This window comes from Synchiropus splendidus, chromosome 10 (assembly GCF_027744825.2).
Source record: "Synchiropus splendidus isolate RoL2022-P1 chromosome 10, RoL_Sspl_1.0, whole genome shotgun sequence".
Lineage (NCBI taxonomy): Eukaryota > Metazoa > Chordata > Actinopteri > Syngnathiformes > Callionymidae > Synchiropus > Synchiropus splendidus.
Genome location: NC_071343.1, coordinates 14206710 through 14225208, shown reverse-complemented (window position 1 = coordinate 14225208; position 18499 = coordinate 14206710). Strand labels below are relative to the sequence as shown.

The 18499-nt window shown below is 41.7% G+C and overlaps 1 protein-coding gene across 7 annotated transcripts in view; it reads right to left on the bottom strand.

Annotated features, from left to right (window-relative positions):
* The window catches only part of LOC128766336 (coiled-coil domain-containing protein 148-like), a 30383-nt gene that overhangs the window by 2556 nt on the left and 9328 nt on the right, over positions 1-18499 (bottom strand). For all 7 annotated transcript variants that reach the window (XM_053877876.1, XM_053877872.1, XM_053877869.1 and 4 more), the window contains 8 exons: positions 17721-17812; positions 17493-17644; positions 16684-16779; positions 16443-16615; positions 15609-15747; positions 9655-9861; positions 2711-2851; positions 2066-2184 (listed from right to left, as the gene is read on the bottom strand). In XM_053877876.1, the coding sequence (XP_053733851.1) occupies positions 2066-2184; positions 2711-2851; positions 9655-9861; positions 15609-15747; positions 16443-16615; positions 16684-16779; positions 17493-17644; positions 17721-17812 (1119 nt within the window). The remainder of the gene's footprint in view (positions 1-2065; positions 2185-2710; positions 2852-9654; positions 9862-15608; positions 15748-16442; positions 16616-16683; positions 16780-17492; positions 17645-17720; positions 17813-18499) is intronic.

Genomic DNA, 18499 nt, shown 5'->3' with positions numbered 1-18499 from the left:
GTCAACAGCAAATATCTGAGCAAGCACAACAGAGTTTGCGCCAGCTGGCTGTTGTTGCTGTTTCACTTCAAGCAAAGCAGCACATGCCACATAGACAGACTTAAATCGCAGTCTCTCTGTTGCACGCTGGTTGGACAGAACATTTATCAACAAAAGTCTGGTGAGTCTGATGAGCAGTTTTGCTTCAGCAGGGAGACAAGCTTCCCATCTGTTGATATTGGACTACAGGCTGAGTCAACATCAACGTCCGCAAACTCAAATATCCCGAGTACATGCTTGAAATCACCCTGAGCTCTCTCAAACATCTCGTATCGGAAGAGGAGCAGGAGTCAGTCCTTCAGGATACAGGTTTGAGAATAAGAACTGGTACAGACCTTCATCGCAACTTGGGAACTAGGTGGTCCGAGATCGAATATAACAAAGCAACAGCGCCCCTGTGGGCTTCCAACTGACCTTGCATGAAACCATTGGTATCGGTTCAGGCTCCCAATGCATAGTTTTGCAGGACTTGTTTCCTATTTGTCTTTGAAGAAGAAGCATACAAACACTTTCCAGATAAATTGTTGCCATTTATATATGGCGGCCCTCGCTGGAAAATAGCCTCTCGAATGCTGCAGTTCAAAACTGTTGTCTCAAAATTGACATGCTCCAGAGGTGATCTTGTCTTTGTTGTGCTTTGAAATGAGGAATACCTTTAATTCTGAGCCACATGTGGACGTTTTTCAGACCAGTTAAAAAGTATTTTTGCAGACTTGTGAAGCTGCTCGGTTACTTAGACAGACAGAATCTCCAGTTGGAGGATTTTCAGTCTTCATGTTATACAGGCCTGACTTGCCTCGGATTAGGATCACTGCCTTTGTGGTTTTCACTCAGAGAGGGTTGAAGTCCCCAGCTGAGATTGATAAGAAGTGGTGGGGTGCAACGTTTTTTTGAAGGCTTGTTCGAGAATGAGACAAAAGTATGGATCGTTTCAGCGTCTGCAGTACAGCTCAGCCCTGGAGTTCCTCCCTCACCAGTGGCCATCGACAGAAGAAGATGTCACTTTTATCTGTAAGTAAATCAGGAACGAGTGTCTTGTTTGGCTGTGTCTGTTAGGTGATCTACTCAGCAGGAGATCATGATCAGGGGAGGTGAATTACCTTTATCCTTGACAAAACATAAACACATCAGTGCTTATTATTTTGATTAAAGTATTTACAGGAAGAATAATGCAGATTAATCTTGTTTACAGTGGCTTTCAGAGGGAATGTTTTTGCTGCACCAAGTCGAGCTGCACCACATGATACAATGTGACGTCCTCACCAAGAGTCTCTTGAGACTGTGCCATGTCCGTGAAATATTTACAGCCTAGCCGCTTGTAGCGGGACTCAGAGGCAGAGAGCACTGCATATATGAAAGTTTCCACTCCGGACGTCTTTAAAAGTTTCAGATTCAGGTGGCTGACGAACGTTGCACCCAACTCCAAAATGTCGTTTCCGTCGCCGCATAAACGACACCTGAAAAAGGCTGCTCATCGAGCTTGGTGAAATTCCTGATTATTTCTTGGACAATTAGCTTAGAATTCCGAATGTCAGGCTCGCAGCTGCAGGTGTTGCTTAGCGTAACTGTCCGCTGCAGAGAAACCAGCAGTCTCACTTTCATGAGCCTGGAAAACTCTGTGCTCCGTCAAGTGCTGGTGCGTATTTATTTTTAATGCACTTCCCTGCACAACATTTTCCTGCGCATATGCTGCAGCATGCAAACTTTAAATGACAGATTGAAAGCAGCGGGGCTTCACCAGAGCGCCGGCTGTCACACGTGATCAGCATTCACCGGTCACACTGAAATCGGCTGTTCACGATCGGTGACCGATATATATCGGAGCATCCCTAGTAAAGATTCAATATAAATGTCATCATTATGGTATCAAATACTAAAGTGCAACTAAAATGTGATTCATTAATTGTATAACATTATTTAATTTATGGAGTCCCACCTCTGATTCTTAAGTAAAAAGGACAAATGGAATGAAGGACAAATGTTGTGGTTCAGGTTATTAAAACACCAAACCCGAGGAGGCGCTCACCTCTCCTGGTCCTGCCTCGCCTGGTCTGCCATGACACTCCTCAGCTGAGCAAGTCTCTCCTGATCTCTCCTCTCCACCTCCTCTCTGTTCTTCTGCAGCTTGAAATGAAACTGACGTACCTGAAGGCAGAAAAAAAAACCCAGAACAACACTTTAAGAACAACAGCCCGGAGAACCTTGGTGAGCCCGGCTCTAATCAGGCTCGGGCAGGACTCTGCTGCGTCCTATTGATATCAAAGCCAGTGCGAATCAGACGAGTGTAAAAACAGAAAATGAGTTGATATTTCAATGTCGGGGATTGTGGCAAATAATAAACGGTTCGGAATTCAATTTTGCTGTAATGCTCTCATTAATCAGAGGGTCCCACAGAAGGACCCCAGGGAGGTGATTGATTAAAGAGTCCAACGTGCGTCGTTTCTCCCGAGACAATAACAAATCAAGGATACATTCGCTAGCGGAAACTTATCGTCAACTTGATCTTTATTGAACTGTACACCAGTGATGCTGGTGAGTTCTGAATCGTTCCCATGGCTGAATGATTTGTTGCGACAAAAAAAAAAAAACAGAAGCCAATATCTGACTGAAGTTCTTGTTGATGAGCGTCTCACTTTGCAGTGTGTTGAGACAAAAGCAGAAGTTTATTTACTCTCTCTTTCTGCTGTGACCTCATGGCGGCCTCTCTCTCCTGCTCCTTCTTCATCTTCGCCTCGTGCTCCTCACGTCGTCTGGCAGCAATAGTCGCCTCCAGCTTCGATGCCTCCTCCTGCTGCGCCCGCCACAGTTGCAGCTACACACACACACACACACACACACACATATGCAAATAGACGCTGAAGGTCACTACCTATCATCAGCTGCCTGTTTGAAATCACTCACATCCAGACACCAGCTGAGAGAAAAAAAATCCCCCCAAAACCTCGAGTCATAAAAAGTAGTTACATGATGACTTTGATCTATTCAGAGAAGGACTAATAGTTTTCTTAAAGCCACACTAAAGTTCCTCTATCAGGTCATTTCTTGCTGCATTTGCCATCGGGGGTCACACAACACCAAGTCATGGCATCCTATATCACATTGAAGAACCACATTTGTTGTCTAAACCTGCAGTACTACACATTTATCCAGTGTCCACAGTGCTGTTGTCTCATTTCAGTAGGACATTATCAAACTGTTAGTGTTATGCAATTCATGATACACTATACAGGTAATATAATGGCCATTTGTATGAAATACAGGTGTCAAACTCAAAGCCCAGGGGCCAAGTCCGGCCCTCCAAGTTATTATAAGTGGACAGGTAAGTCATCAAAACATCAAAAGTAAATACAATGCTATGCCAAATGCTGATCACATTCAATGATGGGTAGATGAGGTGTCGTCAAACAGCATTGCAGGGTTGATGAAACACTGTCCTAATTTTCAGAGGCCGCTAGATGGCGCTCTTCGTTCAGAAGGGATTTGAGTCCAAACATTTTAGAACAGACAGCGCCATCTGGTGGCCTGTGAAAATCAAGACACTCTTTCACGAAGCCACATCCACCCTTCAATACTGTGTCATGAAACCTGGTCTATCCATCACTACTGCTAACGGTGACCATAGCACAGGGGCATTGGCCTCTGAAAGTCAAAAACTAACCATGAACCATGAAAAACGTCTTCCGGTAACTGGATAGCAATTTGTTGCGCACCATAGATTTCAATAAAAAAAATATTTGTGCGGCCCACGAATTGGACTGTGTTTAACATTTTGGCGCCTTGCCCCTATAAAATTTGAACCTTTTGTTGGCAAAATATTGCAATACATCTAGGACTGAATGTTGTGTTCATAAAAACTAAAAAATATATACACAATAACAATGTTTGCTTCCACAACCCATTATCATAACAACACATAAGTTTGCGTTGAGTGATTTGCAGACATATAATTTTCCATCGGGGATTGTTGAATCGAAAAACATTCCCAGCATCTTTCGTTTGTGCAACCATGTGTGCACATTTACACCAACACACTGTAGAAGGCAACATTTGAAAGAATGAATAATGAAAAAACTCAGATGGTAAATATATTAGTTCATTATTACATCAATTCAGAACATTTTTTTTTAAATCAAAATTTTGATTCTAAGACTGTTCCACAGTTGTTTGTCAGTTATTCATATACACACACTCTGTCCTATAAACAGCAGAGTGACACGTTGGTTAAGCAGCAGGCTTGCTGACGTGACGGTCCGGGTATTAAGGTGCTGCATTCCGATCAGTCATGCAGATTCCCAGATCTATCACGGAGAGCCTGGGAATCCCTGTAGGACTCAGCTGCAAATGAACACGAGCTCAAACACATTAGCACCAGCAGAACCATCTATGCCATCATACTTGATGCCTGCTGTGGAGAAGGCAGCAGCTGCATGCCAGAGATACGGGCCTCACGTGTAATCCATCAGAGAGTCATAGTCAGTGGTGCTACACTCCTTTGTTAGATGTTGGGAATAAAAATGACGAAGATAATGACCCGCGAGGGAAATTAAAAGATTCAGCACTCGTCTACTTGACCAAATGAAAACATGTTATCATAACTGTATGCTGGAAATTGATCAGAAAATCATTGACTCTGGTTGTTGTTTTTCAAATGTGTTTCAGTTCATGCAGACCAACATGCAGCATAACAATACATGGTTATCCATTCATATTTTATTTTTTATGCTCACCAATTCATGCTCACACCAAAGATGTAAGGCTTTGACTATTGTCAAGAGGAGTTTTATGTCCAATGACAATGGTTACACCTTGGCTCAGAAAACCAAATTATTGTGTTAGTCCGGCTAAGACTTTTAAAATGTATATAAACAGCTTATACCGACTACTGGACAGAAATTCAATTTCTCTTAGTCGGACTGCACGACCTGGACAATGCAGTTAACAGCTCTACTAAGCTGGCATGTAGCCAAGTAGTTTAACCATGACCGGACTGGGCCATGTGCGGCATCGCAGACTTCAGCTATGCTGCGGAAGTAAACAAACACCCAGACTACTGATGTCAAATAACCTTACATATAATCAAGAAGTCGAAAGAAGAAGAAGGTGAAAGGTGAAAGGTAAATACCAAGAGATTTCACTTTTCAACACTATATATATATATATATATGTATATATATATATATATATATATATACGCTGTATAGTAATTTCCGAACTATAGAGCACACTGAAATACTAAACGCCCACTAAATTTAAGAAGGAAAATAGCAGTCCATACGCCGCGGATGCAGTGGTGCTGTCTGTGCCATAGAAAGGTCACTCGGCTTAAAATCGCTTTTCAAAACTAGTTTTGAAAACGGGCTCATGAAAGAAACTGAGTAATGTTCTGAACTTAAATCATGAACTCCTCACATTTTTTATTGACATTAAAGCGCTTAAAATGCGCTGTTTTTGCCCACGTCGCCAAAGTTCCGACACCACAGCCGGTCTCAACAGCGGCTTCTCGATTCCAGACCTCCAGGAGATCGGCTCTGTTTCCAGAGCTGCAGACACGTGGACGAAAACAGCGCATTTTGAGCGCTTTAAGGATAAATAAAAAGCCTCTGATTTCATCGGTTTCATTGCCTCCGAGTTCATCTGATTTCAGCATGTAAAAATCCATGTCTTAGCTGCACTGTTGTATAAGCTGCAGGGTTCAGACCGCGAGAAAAAAGTAGCGGCTTATTGTCCGGAAATTAGGGTATATATTTCTAGTATGCAAGTTTTGCTCCATTCAAAATATGCTCATAAATGATGAGTTCACCTCATGTTACGACTTTTACATGAGTGGAAATGTTCCTGAGGGACCCAAAAAGAGATTCCCACGTGTCTTACAAAACAAGATGCTTCATCTCTGTATATCTTTCTTTTACATCTAAATGCCTACTGTCAAATCTCTCGTCTGAGAATACAGATGTATAAATCAAGTTGTCCCTCTCCTTATCAGCAAGAATTTTCTGTCCAGAAGGATAATGTCAATGTGCATTTACTGCTGATAAAAAGCTACTTTGCAGCGCCCTGAGAAAATACATTGGCTGTAATATATAGTGGAAATTTGCCAGGAAACTCATTTTGAGTGAGATCCAACAGGACAAAACCGCCCCGATATGACAGCATAAAGAGACTGCAGAGATGTAAGAGTGACAAAAGAAAGATGGCCTTTTCTATCTACCCACCAGCGCCTGCGAGAAGCCTTTGTTCATATAATTATACAGCCATGTCTTTTGTCAGGGGGCGTTTAAACCGTCTATCTCAGAATTCTTATTGACAGAACAGAACAGTACTTTTTTTAGATAAGAAAGGAGCACAAGCTTGAGCACAAATGTTGGGACACCGCAGACTGAGCAAAGGAGGAGAGAACCTGCACACAAGAACTACACTAATGGGAGCTAATGAGACGTGAGATTTACAGAGGGATTCACGGAACGTGGCTTCCATTAAGACGCTGGGAAATGAAGTGTATTTCTATACTTTCTATATACTTTGCTCGGTGGTGTGCAATTAAATCTTGGAGAGACGTCAGGTCAGAATGTGAGCCCACGCTGGACGACAGGTCAGCAAATGACAGAGGAAAGTGGTAACATATCTCCAATGTATAATTTGAACCATTTTCTTCACAAGGTTTTAGTGCTTCTTGGACGATAGACCACCCACACTAGAGGTCAACCTATGGAGGTGGTAAAGAGTGTCTTTATGAAAGTGGCGATAACTGGTGCTAACTTTCACAATGTGCTAATCAAATGCTCCATCCATCATTGTGGTGCCTTCTGAGCGAGACAAGAGATTGTGGGTATCCAAGTGCCTCTTTTGTGCCTTGAGACTGACACTCGATTGCGCTCAAGGATCATTTACTGTGACTTCACTGGAGCAGACGAGGGAAGATAACATGGCAAACACTTTGGGAATAATAAACCAACACTTTCTCACTCCCAATGTGTCAAATGGCAACCCTTTTTTCAAGAGGACTTTTGCGTCCCAAAGTCTACCTGCCTACCACATCACATGTTGACACAAAGGTGTTCTGAGTGCTGCACGTCACACAGAAGAGAGATGTAGGTTCGGGCCAGGGTTAGCCGTGGGGTGGTGCACCTGTCACACTGTATGCTATGTTGTGACACATGGTATATAAAGCACCTCAAATGACTCTTGCTCGTGCTCTTGATTTGCCTCCATTGAAACGCCTATAAGATAAGTGCAGTGTATTGTCAGGAATCTACCGATATGAAACGTATCCCGATACAGGTCCGGCATTATGATACATTGCGATACATCGGTCAACTGAAAGTACCTGAAATGCAGCAGCATATCTAATATTTATTTATTAAATGTTGACATAGTGGACTTTAAGTATCGATACAATAGTGCAGAGGTTTTCAACCGGGGTGCTGACAGTTGTGCCGTGGGAAATGATCCAATTTCACCGCATTTGTCCGGAGATAGAGGTGGGCAATATGATGACATTAAATCATAACAATTATAATGTGTTGATGAGCAACCAAGGACAATGGGGGGAGTGATCCTTGTCGGACCCACAACGGCAAAAGCTGTCTGCACCGCAGAGCTAACGGTGTGACGTCTTACTTCAAAACTTTATTAATACCCATGGACTGTCAAAGTTTGCTTTGTGGTTTAAAACTGAATGCACAACAAAATAAATGTGCTCCAAAATGTAAAGAGAGAAAGAATAATTGTTTTTAAGAGGCAAGTTCAGGCAAAGAATGCTAAGGATTTGTCTGGAAATAAAATCACGCAATAGAGAAGTGACAAAATTGAAACAGTTAAGTAAATACATAAATAAATCATGATACATTTTTGCCATATTGCCCACCCATTTTTGGACACATTTGAGACAAATACATTTTCTGCAATTTGTGTCTGCAAATATCCTGGCAAAATGACAACCAAGTGTCAGGAGCTACAGTTTTTCCACAAATGAATTGGGATTTTCTATCGGACTTTAAGCAAAAGTGCACTTTGGCAGTGGTTCCTTTGGTGGTGTGACTGGGATTTTTTCAATGAACTAAGGGTGCCATGGCTAGAAAAAGGTTGAAAAACACTGCAATAGTGCACCATCAATATTTGATATTTGAGTGTATCCATTTTTTCTTACACCCGTAGTCCACATGCAACACAGAAGGCTGCCTTCCCCGTCTATATCAGGCGCAAAAGTACATGTGGAAATAGTCGTTATTAGACACCAGGGTATGTGTTGGAGAAACACATTGCGATCAAGAGTCAAAAGATAAATAATGCAGAATCTAGCAAGCGAGCACATTTGAGCTAATGCCTACATTAAGAAACACAAATCTATTGTTGATCATTTGTTACAATTGACAATACACAAAGGTAAATAAGAGCAGAATATGGTGTATATAGCAGAAGACTCTGACACTGACCAAAAGGTGAACCGCTACTTCCAACGGTCATTTTCCTTAAAATGCCGCAGGCTTTATTTAGTTGGGCTGTAAAAACAATTGTTCTTCAAAGATGCCAGGGAGTGAGATACAAGCGAGCAGGAAAATGAAAGCAAGGACGGAGTAAAAAGACTGGACTGAGCTCTGGCGCCACGAACAATGACGTGCTAATTACAGTGGCCAGAAAAACTGCAGCGCTCACAGCCGATAATCAAAACGCGGTCTTCAGTGATAACTAGAATTAAATTAGGCTGTCTTATGCAAGAAACGCTTATTAGTTGTCTTCGCCTCCCCCCGTTTCAATCCGTAGTCACCTCCTCTGCGATGAAACGACCAGTTCAGTCCGAGGAGGCGACGTAACGAAACGGAGAGAATGGAAATACATCTCTTGAGACAGGAGAGATGGCTGGCAATATGACGGATGCAGTAACTGACTATGAGCAGGAGACACGTCTGAACACATGAAACAGGCAAGGTCACCACGGCTAAGTGAAAATATGAATCATTCATTTAGTCCTGGTTAAGCATACACACATTGCTGATTCATCATTCATAAAGCCGGGTCGGATTATTAATAGACTTTAGTAAATATTTCAATATGTGCAGTCATGAGTGGTTCAACAATCAAATCTATTAAGTCGGAATAAAATGATTAATTGAACACACATGAATGCATTTATGCAGAAGCCAAAGATTGGCTGAATATAAGAATTATTTCATTTGATTTGTGGTTAAAAAGAATAAAGAAAGAACTTTCTGTAATCTGGAAAATCCGATTTTAAAAACACAAATAACATGAAAATTTCAATGACCTTCATGAGGTGACATTGACTTAATATTTTGTCATAATAATACTTGAGGATTCAGTCATATGGATATGGATATTAAAAAAGCAAAACTATTGTCTGTGTTGTTTTTATGCTGCGTCCAAATTTAAACAGCATTATTACACCTTATTACTGTGTACCGGTATCATGGCATCATGTTCAGCAGACCCCAGTTATTAGTACAGCGGCATGTCAGCAGAATCCTACTGTGATAATACAGACACTCTCTGTTGAGCAAATGATCCAGGAGGATGCGTTTGTGTTTTTCAGCTTGGTTTCCAAAACAACTCTCATTCTTATATTGGAATATCTAGGTTCTATATATGACTCTATGGTACCTTATTTCTGAGCTGCAGGCAAATGTCCTGCTGGTGTTGACGGTCTCTGTGGAGCTCCAGCTCCTCCTGATGAGCGTTCGCCGCCTCCTGGAGGGTGACCAGGGCTTTGGCCAGCAGCTCTTGGTGGTCCCGCTGATACTGCTGGGTCTCCACCTTCACCTGTACCTGACAGAAGCGCTGCGAGTCCAACACTCGTTCGTGCTCCAGCTGGAAGATACAAGTTCATAACCAACACTCATTTGTGGAAATGGGTTTCATTTCATTTAGTCTCCAAAACCCCCCCAAATATTTGGCTTTTTCTAGTCTTATTGGTCATAACTGTTAAATGCTGCGATTAAAAAAGATGGATGATTGTATTTAGCACTGTTAACCATTTATTGTAATCGCAGTATTTATCAAATTACTGGTTTGTTCTTTAGTCATTTGCTGCTCTCACTGTTGAGACAAGGGAGCATTTTCCCATTTAATGCGCTGTTTGGCCGAGATCGATCCCATTTAGACAAATGTAGCTACAAATTAGGGAAAAAAACTCAAAAACATATTTTTAGTCTGTCTGCTTTCAACCAAGTGCACACTCTGTGGTTTAGAGTCAGTAGCTGACACAAGGACAAGATGCACATTTAGAAGTGAGGATAAACTTGTTCTCATAGTGACTGAGCAGGAAGGAGATGATGGGAAATAAATACATACAGAGGGACTGGAGACAGAGTCATGGAAGCCAGATGAAGAAGATGAGGATCTCACTAGGAGGAAGTGGTAAATGTCATAGACTAAGATCAGAATCAGAATCAGAATCAGAATCAGAATCAGAATCAGAATCAGAATCAAATTTATTGCCATGGTCAGTGGGGAGCCCACTGACTAGGAAAGTGCCTTGGAATAAAGTGCAACAAAAAAACAAATAAAATAAAATAAATAGAATAACATTACAACAAGGCTGTTACATTACAATTTGACTCATTGAAGGATGGAAAAATCTAAATCACTCAGGAAGAGTTGTCACCGGAAAACGTCCATTTCAGCGCCATGGTTTGGGTCCAATCTATTTCTATTATATCAACCAGATCTTAGCATATTATTTCCCTCAACATTATCGTACAGTGCAAGGTATAACTTTAAAAATTCACTATATTCGCTGGGTACCAACCATCCACCTAAAGAGGCTGTTGAAAAGTCAAGTGACTCTCCACCATTCTGACTGCTTGTCAGACCACAGAGCAAATGCTACCATGTGCTGAAACAGAAGATTTTGTTCAGCACCCACAAACCCTCTAAGGCACAAAATATCCGATAGCCACACCTGTTAGTACCGCCAGTCACAGTGTGCTAAATTATTCAGACTTTGATGCAGAATTACAATAAAACTTTATTGAGGCTCAGTCATCCCATCCATCACATCAAAGCTGTGAAGTGTCAGCTATCAAATGGCTTTGTGACATATACGTGTAGAGCTGTGTGCTATTGTTATTGAGGCCCATGTGTTGCATATTATATGACGTACTGCACTGCCACACATCTACATGATCTACCGCTTTTCATAACGTGAGCATGAGATTTGGACCGCGCTGAGCTCGAGAAAGTCCATCTCTCTTTGCTGTGTAATATCCTAAAGGAAATAGTTATTTTCTGTGCGAGGGCCGCCCCGAGCTATTCATCATTGTGTCAGCGCTCACAGAGGCAGCATCACTTGGCTGCTTCAGTGGAACAGAGGGAATGATATTCATCTATGGGCTAATAGCGGCTAACTGATGGCACGGAGGCATTAGACGGCTGACTGGTTTGACTGAAAATGAGTGAGCTGACGGATGGCCGACGGAACACCAGTGCCAGGGGCAGTGGAGCGAAACGTGTTCATTAAAGCAGAACTTGGGGAGGGATCCACCCGTAGCTGCTATGCTCTATAATGCGCAGCTCTGGCCAAGGGTGCCGCGTCCCTGGCAATAGCCAAGAACTGAATGAGAAACTGTGAGAGGCAAGCTTTTAATGAGAGGCGATGTTTGTCTGTCTTGATGCTTCCAAATCATAAGTGGTCTCTTCCAAGTGCTTGGCTGCAGCTGGATTCCTTTTCTAATTTGGTTCAGTCTGACTGACCCACAAGACAATCCCAATGGCCCCAGTTGTATAACTTGGTTTCTGGAGAAGTATGTGTCCGTTGCTGACCTCACTGCAGTCCTCAGTGCTTCACATCTACTTGAGCTTATGCTTTTGCTATTTATTCACGCTAGTTGGGAAAATACAGACCTAAAAAAGTCCCCATGTGTGTCGACAGTTGGCTTATTACTAGAATTATTGCATCTTATCTTTATTACTTCTCATGAAACTGGACTTTATTCGCTTGTTTCTTCTGATAATTTAGACAGAATGTTCACATCTTACAATCATTTTGCTGGTATCACTGCCATCTTGTTTTCACTTAAATGGGTGTTGTGATATGACCACACAACGCAGCAGATGGTGTCGCTAAATTTAGCTAGTAAGTCAAAGCTTTTAAATACTATCACGGTGCAGATCAAATCTAATGCCCTCATATGAGGATGCAGGGTCTTAAGAGGTTAAGAATCCAGACTGAGGCAACCTGGGGTCATTTGTTGTGTTGGGCACTGTTTCCGTGGATTCCCATCTGCTTCCTCTCACAGTCTAGAAACCTGACTTTAAGTGAAAGGTTGACTCTTAATGTTGAGGTCAGCATTGCTATCTGCCTTTGAGAGCCCTGACTCCTGCAACCCATGACCACTGATTATCACACGCAGGTGATGGAGAAGGGCTGTGCAATCTAAAGTTTCTGAAAAAAGTCATTTCAATTAGATTGTGTTATGAAAATGTTCTTGTTAAAATGTTAAAATTATTTCTAAAATTTCATTTCAAAATGATGATTAAAATCTATAGGTTATGACAAAAAAGGCTTATGAAATGAGGAAAAAAGAAAAAAAAACCTAAAATAATAGCAAATGATTATAGTTAGATTTTAAATTAATGATGGAAAAAAATACAATTTCTTTTGTGGTTATGCTCTGAACTCATGAGGGCCACATCAATTCTGGTAAAGGGCCACATGTGGCCCCTGGTCCTCGCTTTGCCCACGCCAGTGAGTGACCACGGATGAATACAAAGAATCACTAATTCACCCCTTTAAATATTAAAAGGATGACATTTTCCGCCCGTTTTCCCATCTTTGCACTGCTAAAAAATGAACAGGCAAAGTTCCAGGGGCTAATTGAGAGGTTATGTGTGGGCTCCCCAAAGGACGGTGGAAGTCTGAAGCCACAGTCTCAAAGAGGGAGAGATCAGAGTGAACACTGAGTTAGCCGAGCATTTTCAGGATTAGCTGGTCGTTCTTTCACCGTCCTTTATTATCTTTCTATTAACAGCATGTACAACTGCATCACACTGCAATGACATGACGGCAAGTTCAGCCGCTCCATTCCATGTTATCAAGTGAATACTAATGTCCTTCTGATTCACTCTGTCATAGTACAAGCAGTTTTGTGGTCACAACAGGAGGCATCACAAAAAAGGCAGTCGGTGCTGTGCTGGCCTTGGTCATCCCATTAAAACAGGGAAAAGTCCATTCAAACAAAGAGGTGACATTTTTAAAGAGTTTCGGCACCAGACAAACAGCAGAAAAAACATTTTCTAAAATACTAGAAACCTTTCGGAGACAAAGACGGTACCTGCATTTTCATCATCGTGAATCATTTAAAAAAGTGCCTGGAGGCAGGATTTTGTTAGCGAGAGATCAAGACAGCTAAGTAAACCGATCTCTCTGGTGTCGACTCTTGGCTCGGCGCAATTAGCTAAAGTAACTGAGTTTCACAAAGTAAAATACCCATAGGCTTCTTCTGTGATATTTTTTTTTTTTCAAACTAATCCGCACGCGCGAGAGACGGCGCTGCGAGCGAAATGAAAAATGAAGGGAACATTAGGAGCTGATTTATCATTATTGAGTTTGAGCCTTAAACTGTGGTCACACCTGATGAGGTGGAACAGAGCTGTTTTTATGTCTAATTCATGGGCCTCCAAGACAAGTGAGAGAGAATGATCTCACCAGTTTTAATATTGAATACCCACTGATCTGGCATATGGATGAGCAAAAAAAAAAGAAAAAGATATACTTGAAAGAGGCCTCAAAGAAGAAAGATTTTTCAAACAACTTTTGAGTGCTTATTTGTCTCAGGAAGGAACAGCATTTATTGGATCCTGGCAAATGGCAATTCTGACCACTTCATCTGATGGGTGGCTGAGTTCCTATTGATCACCAATCTCAGCCTTTTCAGTTTTCATGAGAGTTAGCTTTGACATTCTTGTGGCTTCCACAAAACATACCTCAATTGTTTGCTTACTGAATTGAAATGTGTTACTTTCAGTCTTCTTATGGGGATTCTTAGGGCTTAACAAAGTTCCGCGGGTAGACGCCTGGCTGGAGACAAGTGCAACGGTGTCCTTTGTTTGTCATGAAAGATGTAGCACCCAGGACCAGGCTTACAAATATGCCCAAACTCTTTCAGCAGGGTTGGGTAAAAGCCCTTCATGCACAACATTACATACTGATCCTTCCATCCATGCTCTTTGTGCATTTCAGCCGTATTTCTGCACCTTTCCACAAAACTCACCGATACAGACCAAATGGAGCAGTACTACTGGAAACCTCTCATAAGACACAAAAAAGACACACAACAATGGTGGAAATTGTCTCGATATATTTAATCCCTACAACACTGCCTTCTCTTTTGTGCAAGAGACCAACACTTCGCCATGTTGGTCTTGGAGTTTGTGTTGTCAAACTTTTAACTGTGGGCTGCTCCCCCTGGTGGATATGTTGGTGAATTACAATACCAAGGTAAAGAGCACATGGAAGTATGTGCTCATAGACGGTAACATAGCTTGAAACGGACGGATACAATATTGTATGTAAAGGGAGCATAAATGGGCCTCAAGTTTAACTGTGAATCACTGCTCCGAGGTGTCAAGAGAATCCAGTGCAGTCGGCTTGCACATCTTGCTAGCAGGAAAGTACCCTGGATCCGGTCATGTCCAACTAGGCCTAGGCCATGACACACTGGTGTGTCAGTGGACTTCTGCGTCCCAGCGTGAGGCAGACGTCAGCCTTTCTATAAGGCTGGCTAGGCTTTCAATGAGTCAAATATTTCCTCTGGACGGGCATTGTGGGGGGAGGAATTTTTTTTAGCTTGACCTCGAGTCAGGACTTTTTCTTTTTCCAAGTAAGTCTCATTAATGGAATTATAAAGATGAGACGTAAACACTGGAGTAAAAAAAAAAAAGTCATATGCACCATGACCTCATGACTGTGGTGTAAAGTCTGGGTTTTCAATTTGGCTAGCTGGAGAGTCTTGCTCTTCCTGGCACCCTGCTGTGTTGAACGATCACCGTTCTGAAAGCAGCACCGAGCTGGAACTGATACGAGGACACGTCTCGGGGTGTGGATGAAGGAGGTGATGGGGGCTGACTGTTGTCATGGTGATGCTAAAAGGTGTGAGCGAGGTGTCCATACTGCATGACATGGCACATCCTGCAGGGAGCTGTGCAGATCATTGTCTGCGCTAATCGCTCTGCTCGGTCCAGGGCACTGAGTTACATTGATCAGGGAGGCAGGGACTCAGCACTGGGGGAAGCAACACGCCAGGATGATGTGCAGAAATAAAGTGCAGGCAGAAACAAACTAGAGCACGTTGGCCATGTTTGAATAATAGTCAGGGGCATTGGAGAAGATTAGGAAACTGACTCTTTTAATCTGGGAAGTCCACAGCATCCCCTGCAGGATTAATTCTGCCCAGGAGCAAAGCACTTGAAGTCAGACTACTTTCTGGTGTTATTGTGTTGAAGTGTACACTTCGGATAAATCCCTCAAACATAAATATTCATTCATCATATGTCTATAAGACCAGCAAACGCACACAATAATATACATTTTTGACACAACACAGAATGATACCAACCAGCTCGTGTCTGGATCTCCTCGGGAAGATTCTCTGGAGCATGTCCATTAGAAGCGCCCTGTGGTTGGTGATGTCATGGCTGTACAGCGATAGCGTGAACAAAAAGCGCTGATGGTCGTCTACACACCAGCCGCAGAGTCTGGGACAGATTTGGAAACCCGGAGATGACAGTGAATAACAGCAAATACAAATGCTAGACAGGTACTAGGACAGTGCATACCTCAACCAAGCCACTCATTTCCACCCATATCGTGTCAAAGTCGAACACACAAGAGACTAAAATGTTAGCTGCCGAATAACAGGGAACATGAGTCTGATGATTTTGTCTTTTGTGCATGAAGGCAAAAATTTCAATAGTGTGTGAAATGTGTGAAAATACATTGTCCAACTTCACCACCAGCTCAGATGACAAGTTGCTATTTTTTCCCTTTATTTTACATCTCCCTTAAGATTCTTTTGAATTTCTATTTGATTTAGTTGAACCACCTATGTACATTTCAAGGTCATGGACAAAACTGTGAGGAGATATTCCACCTCACTGCTGGTCTGTAAACACTTCAGTATCCCCTGAGAGGAGCTCTGCAATCTTTGGGAGTTTGCAAAACAATGGATGCATGGAACCTGACTGCAGTAGTTATTTATCCTAAAAAGTTACTGAATACCAGAACATCTGGTCCAGAGTTCTATATGAAGATCTTGAAATACATTTGTGAAATTTATTCTGACCAATGGTTGCTTCGGAACATTGACTTCTACATTTCCATTGCAAAATAAAGCCTCATTTTGAACCAAAAAACACATTACCTTCAAGGATAAAGAGAATTTTATGATCACCTGTGACTTTTTTCAAGTTGCTCCTGCAAGTTTTGCAGTCTACTCTGGTGCTGCTCCCACAGCGAGTGGAAGGCCTGGATCACTGAGCTCTTCAGCTCTGGGAATGGACAATCACTGTCTAAAATTTCCTTCGGAACTATTTCCTTTTTTTTGTCGGATGTCGGGAGATAGTCCTATGGCAAAGTGGGATAGTTTGAGAAATATGTTCCGAAACGCAAGGAGATGTTTTGGGGAAACTTACTTCGACATCAAAGGCAACTATCTCCTTCTGTAGCGCTGCACATTCATCTGAAAGTTTCTCCATTATTTCATCTTGCTGGTCCTTGATGAGGAATATCTGGAAGATTAAGACAATAACCTTCTAAGAAATGAAATAACAACACTCCTATAGTCCATAGATTAGTTGACATGAAACATAAGTTTTAATATGAGCCACAGCGAAGTTTCCTTCAACAGTGAAAAGAACCAGAGGGAAAAAAAGACTGATTAGCATCAATGAGACGTCTCATGGTTCTCTCAGTGTGATTTTAATAAGAATCCACGAGATGCCAGCTGCATATTTCGCTTGCCCTGAGTATGAATGTACTGTCCCTTATTACTATAGCACTGCAGTCCAGGTTAAGATAATTACTCAGAGAAGTAAAGGTGGAGATTTAAAGAGGTAGAAAAGGAACCAAAACAGTGACAGATATCTGGTCACTATGTGCTACCTAAAAAGAAGACCTTCCCTCTGAATATTAAAGCGGATTGATTTGCAAAACAGTACGGCTCGTATGCTCTAGAGTTCTCCTGAAAGAGACAGACAATAATTACTGTGTCTCTAAGATGTAGAATCCTCGCATGAAACCATATTGAAATCTGCAAATCTATTTTTTAAAGATCACATTACCATACAGAGACATTAAAACGACCTAGAAAATGCATTTGAAATGCAAAGAAATCTATATCTTTTTTTGTAGCCGGCCAAAGTTTAAAGTGGCCAGAGGTAGCTCAAATGTATCTCAAGACTGCATGAGAGATCCTTCAAATGGGTCTCTCTTTTAATAACACCTGTTGCTGCACTTGTTCCCAGTTTGATGGATGACTGGGCGGCTGCTGCCGCTGTGCCTGAATCAGGCGGAAACGCAGGTCATCTCGGAGCTGGTGGATTGGGTCCACGGTGGCTATCCGAAATTCCTCCCGCTCCTTCTCCAAGAGCATCGCTTCAAGTAGAAAACGACAACATGTGTGAGCTCATTTTGATCACGGGTGCAAACGTACCAAAGTATCTGGGATTACCATATTCTGGCAGTGAAAAGACGGCCGTGTCTATTATTTTGCTCGGTCTAATTTGCTGGAGAAATTCCTCGACCTCTTTCTCAGCTGCCTCCCTGTGACATGAGCAAATGTTGGAATATTACCTAACAAACCGCAGGACACAGCAAAATGATTCTCACAAATAGTATTTATTATTAAGATATTTACTTGTGTATTAACTGTTAATGATCAATAATTACAATACTGTTTAGCCTGAACTTTCAGTGACCATTCCAGGGCAAAATGTAGTGGGGCTTCATAAGATGCAAATCGATACTTTATTACTATTATTATTATCATTATACAGGCAAATATGTTGCTAATACAAATATGAATACATTGTTTATACATGGTAATACATGCATCGCAAAGGAAACCATGTTTCTGTTTGGCTACACATAGGCAGAAGTGTATTGTATGTGCAAACATTTGGAAATGCCTCAGTGGGAAAAAAACATCAACGTGACAGTGCATCAGCCAAAAGAGATTATTGCATTATCAACAGTTACACCACTCCTAAAACACACAGTAAATACAAGTGATTGTTTCGTAACTTTCCTTAGGTAAACAACTCCAAGGTATTTCTAAAAAAAAAGTGTCTGTTTAAAACATTAAAAATTACCGTTCATTTAACAGCAAAACTGCCTTTAAACACTGCCACAAATCCTATACGTATACGTATGTTTACATACAATTTGCTCTTCAGAACTAACTGGCAACTACACTGGTTGGAGGAATTAATTCACGCCACCTTTAACATA